Source organism: Buteo buteo, chromosome 17, assembly GCF_964188355.1.
Source record: "Buteo buteo chromosome 17, bButBut1.hap1.1, whole genome shotgun sequence".
Taxonomy (NCBI): Eukaryota; Metazoa; Chordata; class Aves; order Accipitriformes; family Accipitridae; genus Buteo; species Buteo buteo.
Window position 1 is genome coordinate 3,185,522 of NC_134187.1, and position 13,628 is coordinate 3,199,149.

Sequence of the window (13,628 nt, forward strand, 5' to 3'; positions counted from 1 at the left end):
TAAGACAATAATAAAAATGTATCCATTTTATTCAGCAGAGCAGGCCGACGGGATGTTTTGAATTTACATTGATGAAACACAGCCAGGCCCAAAGTCAAACGAACAGCTAATGGATTTGAATACTGGTCAGCTGCTCTGGATTATGCCATGGTAACTGCCTGGCTTTCAGGGTTCTGCTGTCAATCTGCTGTGGCCAAAGCAATATCAGAACCGGACTGCAGGACGGTGAATGCTTCTTCCCATTCCAGCACTTTACTTCCAAGCTCACCCATCTCTTCTGACAGCTCTTCGCTGAGTGAGATTAACATGTCAAAATTCATGCTGAATCTTTAATATTTCATACAAAACTGTTCATGATAGTGCCGAGTTCCAGCATTACTTATTTCCAGGTTTACAATTAGAAACAAGCTCTAATTTGGTTATAAATCTAAATTGCAAGTTTTCAATGTGTAAAGGACAATACTAATGCATCTGACCAGCTATGCTTTTAAAATCTATTTGGTCTCCTCATTTCAGAAAAGAACCTTTCTCTATCCAAGACAACTTTTTGAATGCCAGATGCATCACAGAAGGTACTCAATGTTGCCTGGGAACCAAAGATTTTGATACAGTTAATAAAGGCACAGCTCCTTTAGCTTTGTTGCAAAGTTACAATTTCTTGACAATAGTTAACAACTGCCTAGGAAACAAAGGGAGGTATTTTTATTTCATTCTTTAGTACCGACACTCAGCCGTATACCTTTAATTAGAATAAGTATTTTGGGAAGAAACAACATTCATTTTATATGTTAAAAGAGATCAATGAAAAAATTAGACACGACTTTGCAAAAATCAGTTAAAGAATACCTACAGCTTTGCAAAACCCCTCCTGTTTCCAGAAGCAGAGCTGGGCTATCACAAGTGAAAACAACAGCGGCTTTAACAAAGGCAGTAGTAGAGTGACTTGATTTTTTTTTTCCTGGATTGAGAAAAACACAGTCAGTGTGAAGCAGCAGATAGTAATTCACTGCCTTTCACAGTCTTAACCACAGTGGTTAAAACCAGGCCTGATTTTGCTTGCTGTTACCTGATTTGAATGGAGTTGCACCAGAGTGAACCTGGGCTGAAGGCTGTGTTAAAACACAGCTCTTGCAAAGCCACCAAGGCGAACTGTCTGCCATGCTGGAAGAGGCAAAGCCTAGCTGTTTTTTATCAAGTCTTGCTTTGCAGACATGCAAGCCTTGGCTGTACACATGGATATGTTTTTAACACGGCACAGAAGCTCATGTTGGCCTGTCACCATGTTCTCCCTTGAAAGAGCTATGTTTAAACACAGTCTGTGGTTTCAGTCGGAGGTAGAGCAGCGTGCTCAAGTCTGGATTAATACGTGATGTCGGGCTGGTGTGTTTACGCAGACCTCTCCTCTAACAGGCTGAAGTTCAAATCACCTCAGAGTCCCAGCTTGACTTAAATGGTTAAACGTGCTTGCAGCGCTTCTTTTTCTTTCTCTGCACTCCTTCGATACACTCATCTGTCTCCTCTTTTTGCCTTTTGTGTTTCTTCTTATGGCGTTTCTTTTGCTTTGCCTCAGAGTCCTTTATGCTCAGATCTTCCCCATCAGATATTCCCGTATAAATTTCTCCATTGCCCATATTTTCATCACAACTAATATTTTCCCCTTCGTGCTGCTCTTTATGTTTCCTTTTCTTTTTCCCTGAGTGACGTTCATTTAACGGAGCATCCAGTTCCTTTCCATTCAAGCTACCTATCCTAGGTTGTTTCACTTTTAGTTTCTCACAATGCTCTGTACTCTCTGCCTCATCTCTCTTCTGCTTCTTCTTTTTCTTTTTGACTTTGGTTTTCAGTTCTTCTGGAGGCTCCAAAGCTTCATCTGCTGTTGGGCAGGAATTGTCTACCTTTGTTCCTGTTTCATTCTGGGATCCCTTCAGTTTTGCCATGCGCTTGGCAAAATATTCCTGTACTGTGAGAACACTCTTCACTGTATTGTAACCATCTGCAGGCTCAGATAGCCAGAGGTTTTTCTGCTTCTCCTCCTGAGACTTGGGATCAGTAACGTCCTCCTGCAGGTGAACAAAGAGGAGCAGGAGTTAGAGTCAGAAATAATGGCTTTAAACAAAAGGTTGGTTTTTTGCACACTAATAAAAAAATATTAAAAAATAATATGGTGCTTTGAAAATTAACCATAAAAGCATAGACTTGGGCAGAAGCGAGAGGCAGCCCTTAATGCAAAAAGTAGCATAAGTTTAGGGAGAAGAGGTCACAGTATGGAAGGCAGCAAGAAAATACAGAGCAAGACAATTCTCTGTTGCTTTGAATTTCTTACTGTTTACCTGCTCCTGCGCAAGTCATGCAGATTATGTATAATACTATCATACTCGGTGTATTACACTCACTTTGCAAAGGCACATGTCTCTACAGGATATAAAACAACATGAAAAATAATACAGTACGACCTATTAGCCTGTGGCATAAAGGAAATCCCATGCCTGGAATACCTCTACAGCAAAGTGCAAGAACTTATGATATACGGAGCAATCCAGCATTGATGCATCTCTTCCATCTTATCTGATCTTTAGAAATGTTTGTTTCATAGCTGGTTTACTGTCATTGTGTCCTAGATGTTGTTATTTAAACACGCTCCATTTGATCTTACGTTATCAGATGGCAAAACCAACATCACAGGTTAGATCTTACAAGGCTTCTGCATACACAGAATAAATAGCTGCTGAACTCTAGCTGCAGGTGAATATCTATAAAAAGAGCCTAGTATCTAGAAAGTAAATATAAACCAAAAAGCAACGTATAGCTCTGGAGCTGGATGTTATGTATGCCATGAAGAGAATTGACTCTGAAAAAGTAACAAATGCAACAAGATGAAAATACATAACTTGTTAAATTATCTGTGACTTACAAAATAAACAAGCAAAAAAGGCAGCTGAACTTCAGATTTGTTTACATGGAGACTGAAGCACTCAAAAATAACCCTTTGTGGCGTATTCCTTCCCTTGGCAAAAGTCACAAATAACTTTTGCAAATGTCCCAAATTTTACATTGTTTTTTTTAAAACCTTGTACGACCTGCAGGTAAGTATTGCACACCTCCCTCAATGGGAAAAGCTGAGCAGGTAAGAACTGTGTAGAAACCTTACAACACGCTTCTTGAACGGGAGGTAATCCACAGCTGTTACAGTCAAATGTGGTGAGTATGACAGGGATACTTCACTGTTTTTCCATTCATAAATGCACGGATAGAGAAGAGCATCCACTCTACCCATGCATCTTGTATGTGAACTGATGTGACCATAAAATGCAACCAAATCAGAGCAGTAAAATTTCACACCCACTTTCACTGGCATAAAACAATACACAAGGTGAAGGCCAGTAGCAAACTGGGAGATATAAAACCACTTATCTCAACACTTTATAGTTATTGCATGATGGTGTAGATAAGTGATCTGGCTCTCTTCAGGGCATCATTAGACTTGTAGCTGAAGTGGGGTTTATTAGGGTTTGTGAGTAACATTTTGCAGGTCTGACTCCTTACGCATCCAAAACCTTTACTCACATGAGCAGGAATGCAAAAATTTGTGTCATTAGTGATGCATTACAAGTAGCGATTTCCTCATACATCTGCTTTCAAGAGAGCTATTCCAGTGAAACAAAAATAACGCTACACTTGAGATTCCAGTAATGTTTGTGTGGGCACTTATAAAAATAAGGTACTTTTCTTGTAGGAATACCTTGTAGTGTACCTTCAGGTAAGTTTACAAAGTAACTGAAAACTATTTGACTTCTGGCAAAGAAGTCTGCAAAGAGATGTTGAACCTGGGGAAAAAAAATAACCTGCAGGTATCTACACACATCTATACACAGAGGTTACATTCGAAAGGGGAGCTGCAGTAGAAGTTTGACAAGACAGAATCCACAGAATAAATGGATTGAGCTACGTTTGTAGTTGCTCTCTTTTTAATAAGATATACCTCCCAACCCAAGCAAGCAGTGTTAGTGCACATCAAAAGTAGATGCCCTGCTAAAACAGAGTTAAACAGGTCACTTTCTTTTCCTTCTACCCACAGCAGGATTTTGACACCTTGTATTGCAAAATGACAAACAGTCTCCCAGGTTTTCTGCTGCAGATGCCAGCCAGAACAGTTTCCCTCCCCACCCCAATATGTAAAACGTGCTTGGGACCAGAACACCAATTACCCCCTGGCCAACCAGGAAAGGATTTTCTCATTCCCCTGGTGACTTCAAGTCCTGACAACTTAATTACTGTAATTGAAGGCAAATATTACTTGAACTCTACACATTTCTTTTATAAAATACGTTAGGCATAAAAAAAAATGTTCCTTTGGTTAAGCTGAGGAGTTCAGAAGGTATGCATGATCCCAGAAAATAAGAACCTTGCTCAGAAACTCCTTTATTGATAAGAATTTTAATAACCATGGGCCACTGAACACAGAACTAACAGGGCATGGAGACAAGCAAAGAGGTGCCAACCTTAGAAAACATCTCAGTTTAGGAAAAGCTTATGTGAAACCATAAATCACCTGGAAAGGCTGTTAAATGCCAAAAGTGTTCCCCCTCCTGTGATGTACCTGTCCTAGTAGCCATGGGAACACCGCTGAACTCTAAACATGGGTTTTCTCTAACCTCTCGTCAGGAGACTCGCCATTTATGCAATTCCTCCCCTGCTTGCCCCAACACACACATATCGAAGTTTCAAAGGAAAATAAGATATACATACTTAAATGCGTACTGTGTTGCTGCAACTTCTGAAAAGCAATTTATCACACAAGATAAAAGGCAGAAAGAAACACTCCTGCTCCAAAGAACTGATGATCACGTAAAAGGAGAAGAGCAATCATGCTGTAACTGGTGGGAGGCCTGAAGGTTGGGTTTGGAGGAGATACGTTTGTCCACACCATGAGTTCCAAAACTGCCAACAAAACTGGGCTGAGAAGATGAAGTTAAAAGGAGCTGGGAATACTGTCCTCTAAGGAATTGGTAGGATGGTCCCAAGCAAGAGGAAAGGACTGCTTGAAACATGGTGTTAAATGTGGAATGATTAAGAGGAAACAATAGGAAAATTCAAGGAGAGACCGGGAAGTGCACAGGAAAAGATGAAGGTCAATTATAGCCAGAAGTCCCCTGTAAATATCATCTGTTTATGTAATTAGTTAAATGTATGGAAAATCATTTGAAGCACATAAAGCACTCTAAGCACCACTGTTTTTTTTTTTCTGCCTGCTTTCTTCACTTGAGACACACAATGCTGATTTAATCATTAAGTTAGTACACACAACTTATACAACGAAATCCTGGTTCCCTTGACTCCTGCAGGATCAGGATTGCATCTCTGAGGCATCACACGTTCAGAGCACCTTTCAGCTACAGTTATTTGGTGAAGAAAAAACTAGGGATTTGTGGTCAATTATAGAAACAATTCACATCACATTGTGAAAACAGTTTGGCAACAGTAGAAGTCCAAAGTGGAAAGTATTTAGACACCTCATGAAATCAAATGAGTTTGAAACCCAAATATCTTTGGAGATTTAAGACCTTAGGTTGAAGAATTAAAATCCAAAAAGAAAAACTGGATCTGCATGTTACTCTGGGAGGAAAAGCGAGATATAACCAATCAGCAAAGACAAAGGGTGCCAGTACATAAGCAACAGAAGCAGCTTGGATTAATTCAGTGAAATTTCCCTCCTCTTCAGACTGCAACTGCTTCTTTCTTAGCACTTAAAGCTTAGAATAGGGGAATCAAAAAATCTACTGTACAGTCTCAGGTCTGCCACACACGAACTACAATTACTTAAGTAATTTCACATGCCTTTGCTTCCTCATTTGCAAATGAGGGGGTACTAATTCACAAGCAATTTTGATAGCTCAAATTCACAAAAATGCCACAAAAGGAGAAGTACAGAAGGGGTGAGCATAAAGGCAGAATACAGCTAAACTATAATTTCAGTAGATTCTCACTTAAATTACAGAAAATGGGCTAGATGAAGTAAGTACAGGCTAAACCTCTAGCCTGAGTTACAAGGCAATCACACGATCATTCATAGCTTTAAAATGCAACAACCCCTTCCTGCAGCCTGGCTGAACCACAGTGATTAGCTACTTCCTTGTTGAAAAACCGTAACAATAAGATTAATATAATCCGGTTCTGTTTCTGCTACTTCAGATCCTCACTGCAGAGGTGCGTTGGTATGACCCCCATGCAGTGCACAAAACTTGACAGGCAAGAACTGAGGGCATCCCTGTATCTTTCTAACCCAGGTCTAGCTGTAATGGGGAGAAGCACAGCAGATTATTCATGAAGAGTCACTCTGGAGCTTTGCAGACATTAAGGATGACAGAGTCTTGCTTTAAGGAGTTGACAAAGTTAAGTATGAGCATAAACATTTGGATTGGGATCAAACAGGCAAGAGAGTGAACAAAGACTTGTAGCATGATGAGTTTAAGCAGGATTATAATAAATACATGCATAAATAAGGCCACATACCATCAGTTCTGAAGTCAATTCTGGCATAAGAACAGGTACCCAGGAGGCTTTAATGTTTTCAATTTACCTGATTAAGATTGGTAAATTGCAGACAGCATCTTTTGAAGAACTAATAACAGACTTCCAATACAGAAAGGGCTGATGCAAAGGGAAAAGGGGACAATTTTCCCTGTGCTTATGAGGAAGAAGCCAAGCAGCAGCAGATGTAAATTACCAACATGAAACTTTGCTAGTAGGAGAAATCCGTGAGTATGTACGTGAAGCCTCAACAACCACTGGCAGTCTCAACCATTGAAAGCAACTCAGACAACTATCAGGAAAGCACTAGGTAGACTTAATCCTTGCTTGGAACGGAAAATGGAAGATCTGGACTCTAGAAGCATCTTCCAGCCCTGTAAAGCTTTAAAAACTGAAATAGGGATACGATTTGACCTCCTGGTGATAAAAGAGGGTTTAATGGAAGAGATGAAAAGCAGGAACACTAAACCTGGAAAGAAATGGTAAAAATTCAGGTCACCTGCGATTTCCTTCTTTTGTTGACCCTGGTATTCTAATCACCAGCATACCTCACACAACCATAGCAAGGTTTAATTTTACTGCTATTTATACCGAGTGCCAATAGAGCAAGGAATCCACTTATGGGAAAAGGAAAGAAAATCCTGAATGTCTAATACATGACATGCTAGCGCTTTTTAAAAGGACAAGTTCCAATTACTATAGAGAAGCACTTTCTTGTTTGACTGCATTAAAATAAATTCTGTGCTAGAATACACTGAAAAATCAGCTGCTATCTTGCAGTTGGATGTTAACTACTATACTCCACGTGAACTATCAGCTCTGTCTTTTACCCAGCAAGGACAAGGACAGAGGTTAGGAAGTAACTAATGGAAAGAGGACAGGGAAAAACCTTTTAAAAAAATCCAGCCATTTTCTCCATGGAATTATGAAGATCCATTTTTGCAACACCTGCCTCCATCTGCAACTCCGAAGGAAAGAGCAGTTAAGACTGCTCCTCTTGCAATTAAAAATGCCAAGGAATTTCACTGTAGTAAATCTCTGCTTAGAATAATTTTGGGTTTATTCACAGAATCATTGATTGGAAGTGACCTCTGGAGGTCTTTAGTCCAGACTCTGGCCTGGAGGAGGACTACCGCCAATGCTGGACCAGGTCAGCTTTTTGTAGCGCAGTCATGGAAACCTGCAAGGACAGAGGTTCCACAATCTTTCTCGATACCTGTTCCGATGCAGCACCATATCCTCGTGAGGAGGTTTTATTACCACATAACAGCACCTGTTTCATTCTACTGTATAAATCTATAGGTGCTTGGTTTCAGAGTACATTTACACTGTATGCGCTGACTCAATTTTTTATTTTAGTTTTAAATTCCATGGTGATGTGTTTCTATTAAAACTGCATTCAAATTCTCTCAGGCTGTCTTGTCTCTTATATTTTTGCCAAAAGCTCATCCCTCAGCAAATGGCCAATTTTAGCATTTTCCTTTATTCTTATAATTCACACATTATTACTGCTAAAATAGAAAGCCACCATCTCTCTTGCTGAATGTAGTCTCTAGGTATCCAAAATGCCATTTGCTTGCCATATAAACAATACATTTTTACTGTCGTATGACGTACTGGATCCCAGCCTGTTTCTATCAATGAAATGGGAGCCATACAATAAACTGTAATAGTCAGCCGGGTTTTGCCTTCAGCCTGAAAACAACAGCGTAACAGGAAGCAACAAGGTTGCAAAAGTGCAAGGGATTAAATTTTGGCCAGAGACTTGATTACAATGATAGCCATGGGGATTCATTCCAGCTGTCATTATCAGATCCTGGTCAGTCCTACAGTACGAACAGTTACAATACTAGCAGTTACAACACCTGTATTTCTAATGTCAGCTTGGGAACCCTGATACCGTGTCACACAGAGCACACAAACTTCCTCCTACTGTTCTTACACTTTTCAGGAAAAAAAAAGCACTCATTTAAGTTTTAGCAAACAAAGGCAGCAAGTAAAATCCATGAGCAGAAGGCAGCCTGTGAAAGGCTAAGGGAGAATACACACAGTGAGATAATGCACAAGAGGTGCAGAAGACTGAAGGCACATAGAGAAAGAGTTAAAAAAATCAGCACACTGCACAGAAGAAAAATCCTTTTCATATCTTGAAAGAGAGACACTTAGATATCCTTGTGACATCTCATTTCACTCTAGCTACACTGCTGAGGCCAGCAAAATCTCTTTTCCTTTGCATTTCCTTGCAAATTACATCTGTGCATTAGACTGAATATAAACAAAACTAAAGGAAGAGATTTCCCTTAGGATCTCTCTATTGGCACGATACAGAGATCCAAACATAGTGACTTCATCTTCCCAGAAGCACCTAAATCAATTCTAACCGTTCTGTTCTCACCTTGAATAACAGAGGAAGTATGGTCCGGCAAAGCGAGCACAGGACTAGGAAGGTCACGTTTCCCAAGTTCTCTTCCCAGCTGGTGGGAAACCGTGGAGAAGATGTTATTCCCTCCAGCTCTGGCACACGCTATCAAAGCACGAAACATGCCGTACCAACTATATAAAACTCGCAGCAGAGCTAAGAGTTTCATTAAGTGTTTGTAAAGTGCTTTGAGATCCTTCAAAGAGGTATCACAGATATGCAAGGCACTATGCAAGTACTGAAATAACCCTGCTGTTGCACTCACCTGACAGCGCTATGTGGCTATGACACTTAACGGCGAACGGACACATCACAATTTTTGTCTGTTCTGCAATATACCCGTATATAATCCAATCATCAAGAGACTCTCAAATATAATATTTTAAAAGAGCAGGCAGGACTATAACCAAATCAGTGCAGACTGGTCTTTTCGTCCCGTACCCATACTCTAAATGTCAACGCCTTCAAATGTCCAGGACAGTCATGCCAGTAGTGTAGGTATTGTTCACGTGGCAGTAGTACTGCCAGGCACACTGAGAAGCAATGCAAGTCTTCTTCACATAGTTGTTTACTACTGTCATGTCATTCCCTGGACACTTTTCATTATCCCTTTGTAATGTGTGTGGAATAGGCAGCTGCTGATAATCCTTTCTAATCAGGACTGAGAAGACCAAACTTCTTGATTCTGAGTTCAGGATTTCTTCCTATACCCCACAGACAGAGAAGAAGCTAAATGGACTACATGAGAAGTAACAAGTGGGCTTGGCCAGCCAAACTGTGAATACAAGCAAAAGTGTTAACAAGGGCTCTAAAGATTTAAGATGCCGAGATACGCCACTGAGAGAAAGGATGCAATAAAAATCATTGGAAGTACCCAGAGGAGAGGAAGGAGTTCTGGTAGCAATTCTGAGAGCAAGCACAGTCAGCATCACAGCTTGGCTTCTGGCAGAGGAAACTACATGTACTTTGAAATGCAAAAAATAACACCTGCTTCTGTGAAAACTTCACTTCTATCTCTTTTCTAATAATAATAAATGTAGAAAAGCATATATGTGTATAAATAAAGTGCTTCTAGGAGCATTTGAAGCAGATAATTTAAACAGCTAAACCTCCACTGCTTTCCCCTTCCCCTTAGAAAATGCTTCTCAAAAGGAAAATACACACTTGAAGCTCTTCCGCTTCTTTGCTCTGAGAGGTAATACGCTGAAGAGCTGATCCACGTATTGAAATCAAGTCAGACCTCTGTGGAAGGGTACAGACATTTCCTGTTTTTCAGCACAAGCAGTGGCCTAAGAGTTGCTGAGAAATACCTTGTGTCACTTTTTAGTCACTTAAATAAGTGTGCCTTCATCATGACTTGGTTCCTTTTCTCTAAGCAGGTGTGAAGAAGTATTCGCAGCACAGGAAAATGAATCAGAACATTACAATTTAGAGCAGCATAGACCATAAATACCAGCAGAGTTCTCCTGCCTGAAAGCGTGCAGAGTGAAAGACAGATGCAGAAAAACAAGACGAACAGCAAGAATGAGAACTGAAATCTGAAACACAACTGCACGGATGTGTATGCACATTTTTTTCTTCTCTCCTGTCTCTAAGTGTCTGAAGAAAAGTTTGTCTGAGGAAAGGGTTTTATTTTTCAAGGAGTATCAATCACGCAGTGTACCTACAGTTCATATGGATTTTATTTTTGTTTTCAAGAATTCACACAGTACAGCCCTGTAACTATAACCAAGCCAGGTACAATATCCCTGCAGCCTTCTTTCATAAATTTCTGCATTTTCTTCATTGCTGCCTTTAGTTTTGGTGCTTCCTTGCACAACAAGTCAACCCCTCAGATCAATTTAAATTACCACTCATCCTCTCCACCCACAAACCAACCCAACTCTTCTACACTATGCTTCATAATGCTACTCCGTTTTCAAACACAGACGTGTTTAACTAACCATATTGCCCATGTCCTACCTTACCCTTTTACTATCTGATATGTGTAACATCCTGCCCTTGTTCTGTCCATCATTTTATTGTAAGCTCTCTGGGGAAGCAATTAGCCCACATGTGAGCACTATATAACATAATTAACAAATAATAACCACCGAGAAATGTAGGCCAAAAAAGCAAAGTTATCAGAGCAACATTTCTGCAGAGACTTGTATTGTTCAGTACTCACTTGCAGCGTTAGCTTCCAAGTTCCTGGAGGCACATATTATACTCCAAGTAGCATAAAAGCAAAGGTGAACACAGTGCTTTAAAGAAGACGTAAGATGTTCTGACTTTATTTGGATTTACAGGCTTTGCTATTTTTCCCACATTCATTGACATTACCAGTAGTCAGTATTTACACAGAACACTACAGTTAATAAATTTCAGAATTCGAGGTAAAAGGCTTATAATTTGGTTCTAAATTAACTTTGGCAACAAGAGTATCAAAGGAAGGGGAGACAGGATGACTGTAACCACGAACAAGATGCAACACAAACTTCGTAAGTGACATCATTTAGTATGGAAAAACTGCTTGAGGAGGCAAGGACAGAACCTCCGTTGTTGGGTATTCATCGCCACACTCCACAACAGCTAGTAGGGAACGGCAGCAATTGTGTCTGTCCTAACAGGGAAAGCCTAAAAACTTGCTCTTAATTCAGCAGGAAACAAGGTATTTCCCATTCCTGAGGCTTCCTACTGTAGGACAGGTATTTCAGCCTCTTGCACACTTGCTAGAAAGTGTAGAGAGTCCTGGGTATCCCTTCAATGCTGTCTCTAACCCCTTGATACTGAAAAATAAGTCTGGCTGTTCAGGTGCCAAAGTAATTAGACAAAGGTTTCTAATAAGCCTGAAGTAGACTTGCCACTTCATGGGGACCTGGGGAGCTAAGGAAGCATAAAGAAGGATGAAAGAAGGGAAGAAAAGGAGAAAGGATCAGTTTGAGGTGGTCATTGGGATGAAGAAAGATGGCACTTGGGATGTACAGAGGAGGAATAATGGTCAGGAGAGAGAGAAAGTATGTGATTACATCTCCACATTTCTCATCCTTGAGTATGTTAGCAACAGCGACCGTACTCCGAAATACTGATTTTAGATCCAGCGATAGCTGATCTTGTCTTGAAACACCAAATTAAGGTGGTCCCTACTGAGAACACGACAGTGAACAGAACATTTCAGCCACAAAGCAGGTGGAAAACTTGTCATCAAGCTGTTGACACTACTTTATGGGTAATCCCTGGAGACTACACGTGCCAGCACGACCTATGCAGCCTTGCAGCCTGAGAGAGACAGAGCACGTATGCCGTGACCTGTAGCAAAGATGCTAGCTTTTCATGGTCAGTTTGTGAAATCTGCAATCTTTGGCAGAACTTTGGCTCTATCAACCTGCAAAACAACTCATCTGTTTTAACCTATGTAAGCAAGCCATTTGAGAAGAGAATAGCTTAGGTCAGCATGTACAGTATCTACATTACCAAGGCCTGCTTCAATGCCAAAGAAAATCTTAACTATCCAAGTGAAGAAGACAGGTCTTGTGCTTCAAAACTGATAGCCATATGATGTTGAGACAGTTTGTACCCTCACAGTCAGGGTCTTATCTCCACTTCTCTGCTCATAGGCAATCCAGCTCTGATCTCCCAAGCATTAAAGGTGAAAACATTTAGTTTGTGTTTCACATCCATATCTATCCAGTCTGCTGTTGGGTTTACATTACTTTCCTCCCCTGAGAGTGAAAGAGCCTCACTCTCCACCTTCAAACCTCTCCTCAGACTTCATTTCCTTTGGCTTGCTTTCCATAAGCTGACCTTTGTGTTTCTGCTCCGCTTTTCTTGCCTCCCTTCGACTTCTGCACCTTGCAAACCATAGCCTTCATTTCACACCTACCTTTGCCATTTCCCTTCCTCCTTACCTTTTTTTTTTTGATGGTTCTTTCTACAATTTTGACCTGGGTGAGTTTTAGAGACACACATGTCTTTCATTATGCTAAGTATTAGCTTTATGGTACCGCATAAAGATTTAGCGGTAATGTAAAAAACGACAATGAGAAAATCCCTGTGCCTGTAATTCCAAATAGATTTCCTAGGATTTTATTATTAACATTTTATGTAATGCCCTAAGGGGAATGAAGTGCTCTATGGTTTCCCAGTGAACCACACAAAACACATAACCTGTGCCTCAAGGGACTTGCAGGTTAAAGCTACGCATGGGTACAAAACAATACAAATAATTGCCAGGTAGGCAATCCTGCAGGCAGCGCGCATGTTCCAAGCCGGAACGTCTCCTGGCACAGGAATGTTGCACAAGGAGTGGAAACGGGATGCTTATCACAGCTTAACAGCAAACTGCTCCAGGAATAAGCAGCAGAATGAAGAGAAGAGTCAGGAGGAAATGTCAGATTAAAGGAAAGACCAATTTGTTCCCAAAGTCTCACGCGGTCCTAATACTCTGCTGTCTACAGGTAAGCAAAGGCAAACAGAGTAAAGCACTGCTGGTGTCTCCAGTCCCTCAGCCGCATCGTGGGAAGCTGTTCCACTGAGAGGGAAGTGGTGCTGGTTCGGGTCTCAAATCCTTAGTGGACAGCTTGGAGTAGTTCCCCTAGATTTTTTAAGTGTACTGAAGCAGAGAGAAAGCAGGTACCAGACAGCACAGAAATTTTTGCTTTACGTTGAGCACTAAAAAGGTGGAGAGAAAAGAGAAAAAAAG

The 13,628-nt window shown here is 40.6% G+C and overlaps 1 protein-coding gene across 1 annotated transcript in view; it reads right to left on the reverse strand.

Annotated features, from left to right (window-relative positions):
• Positions 1 to 13,628, reverse strand: part of PINX1 (PIN2 (TERF1) interacting telomerase inhibitor 1) — a 61,513-nt gene continuing 47,885 nt past the window's right edge. Inside the window, exon 7 of the mRNA XM_075048930.1 lies at positions 1 to 2,060. Within this exon, the coding sequence (XP_074905031.1) occupies positions 1,455 to 2,060 (606 nt within the window). The 3' untranslated portion in view covers positions 1 to 1,454. The remainder of the gene's footprint in view (positions 2,061 to 13,628) is intronic.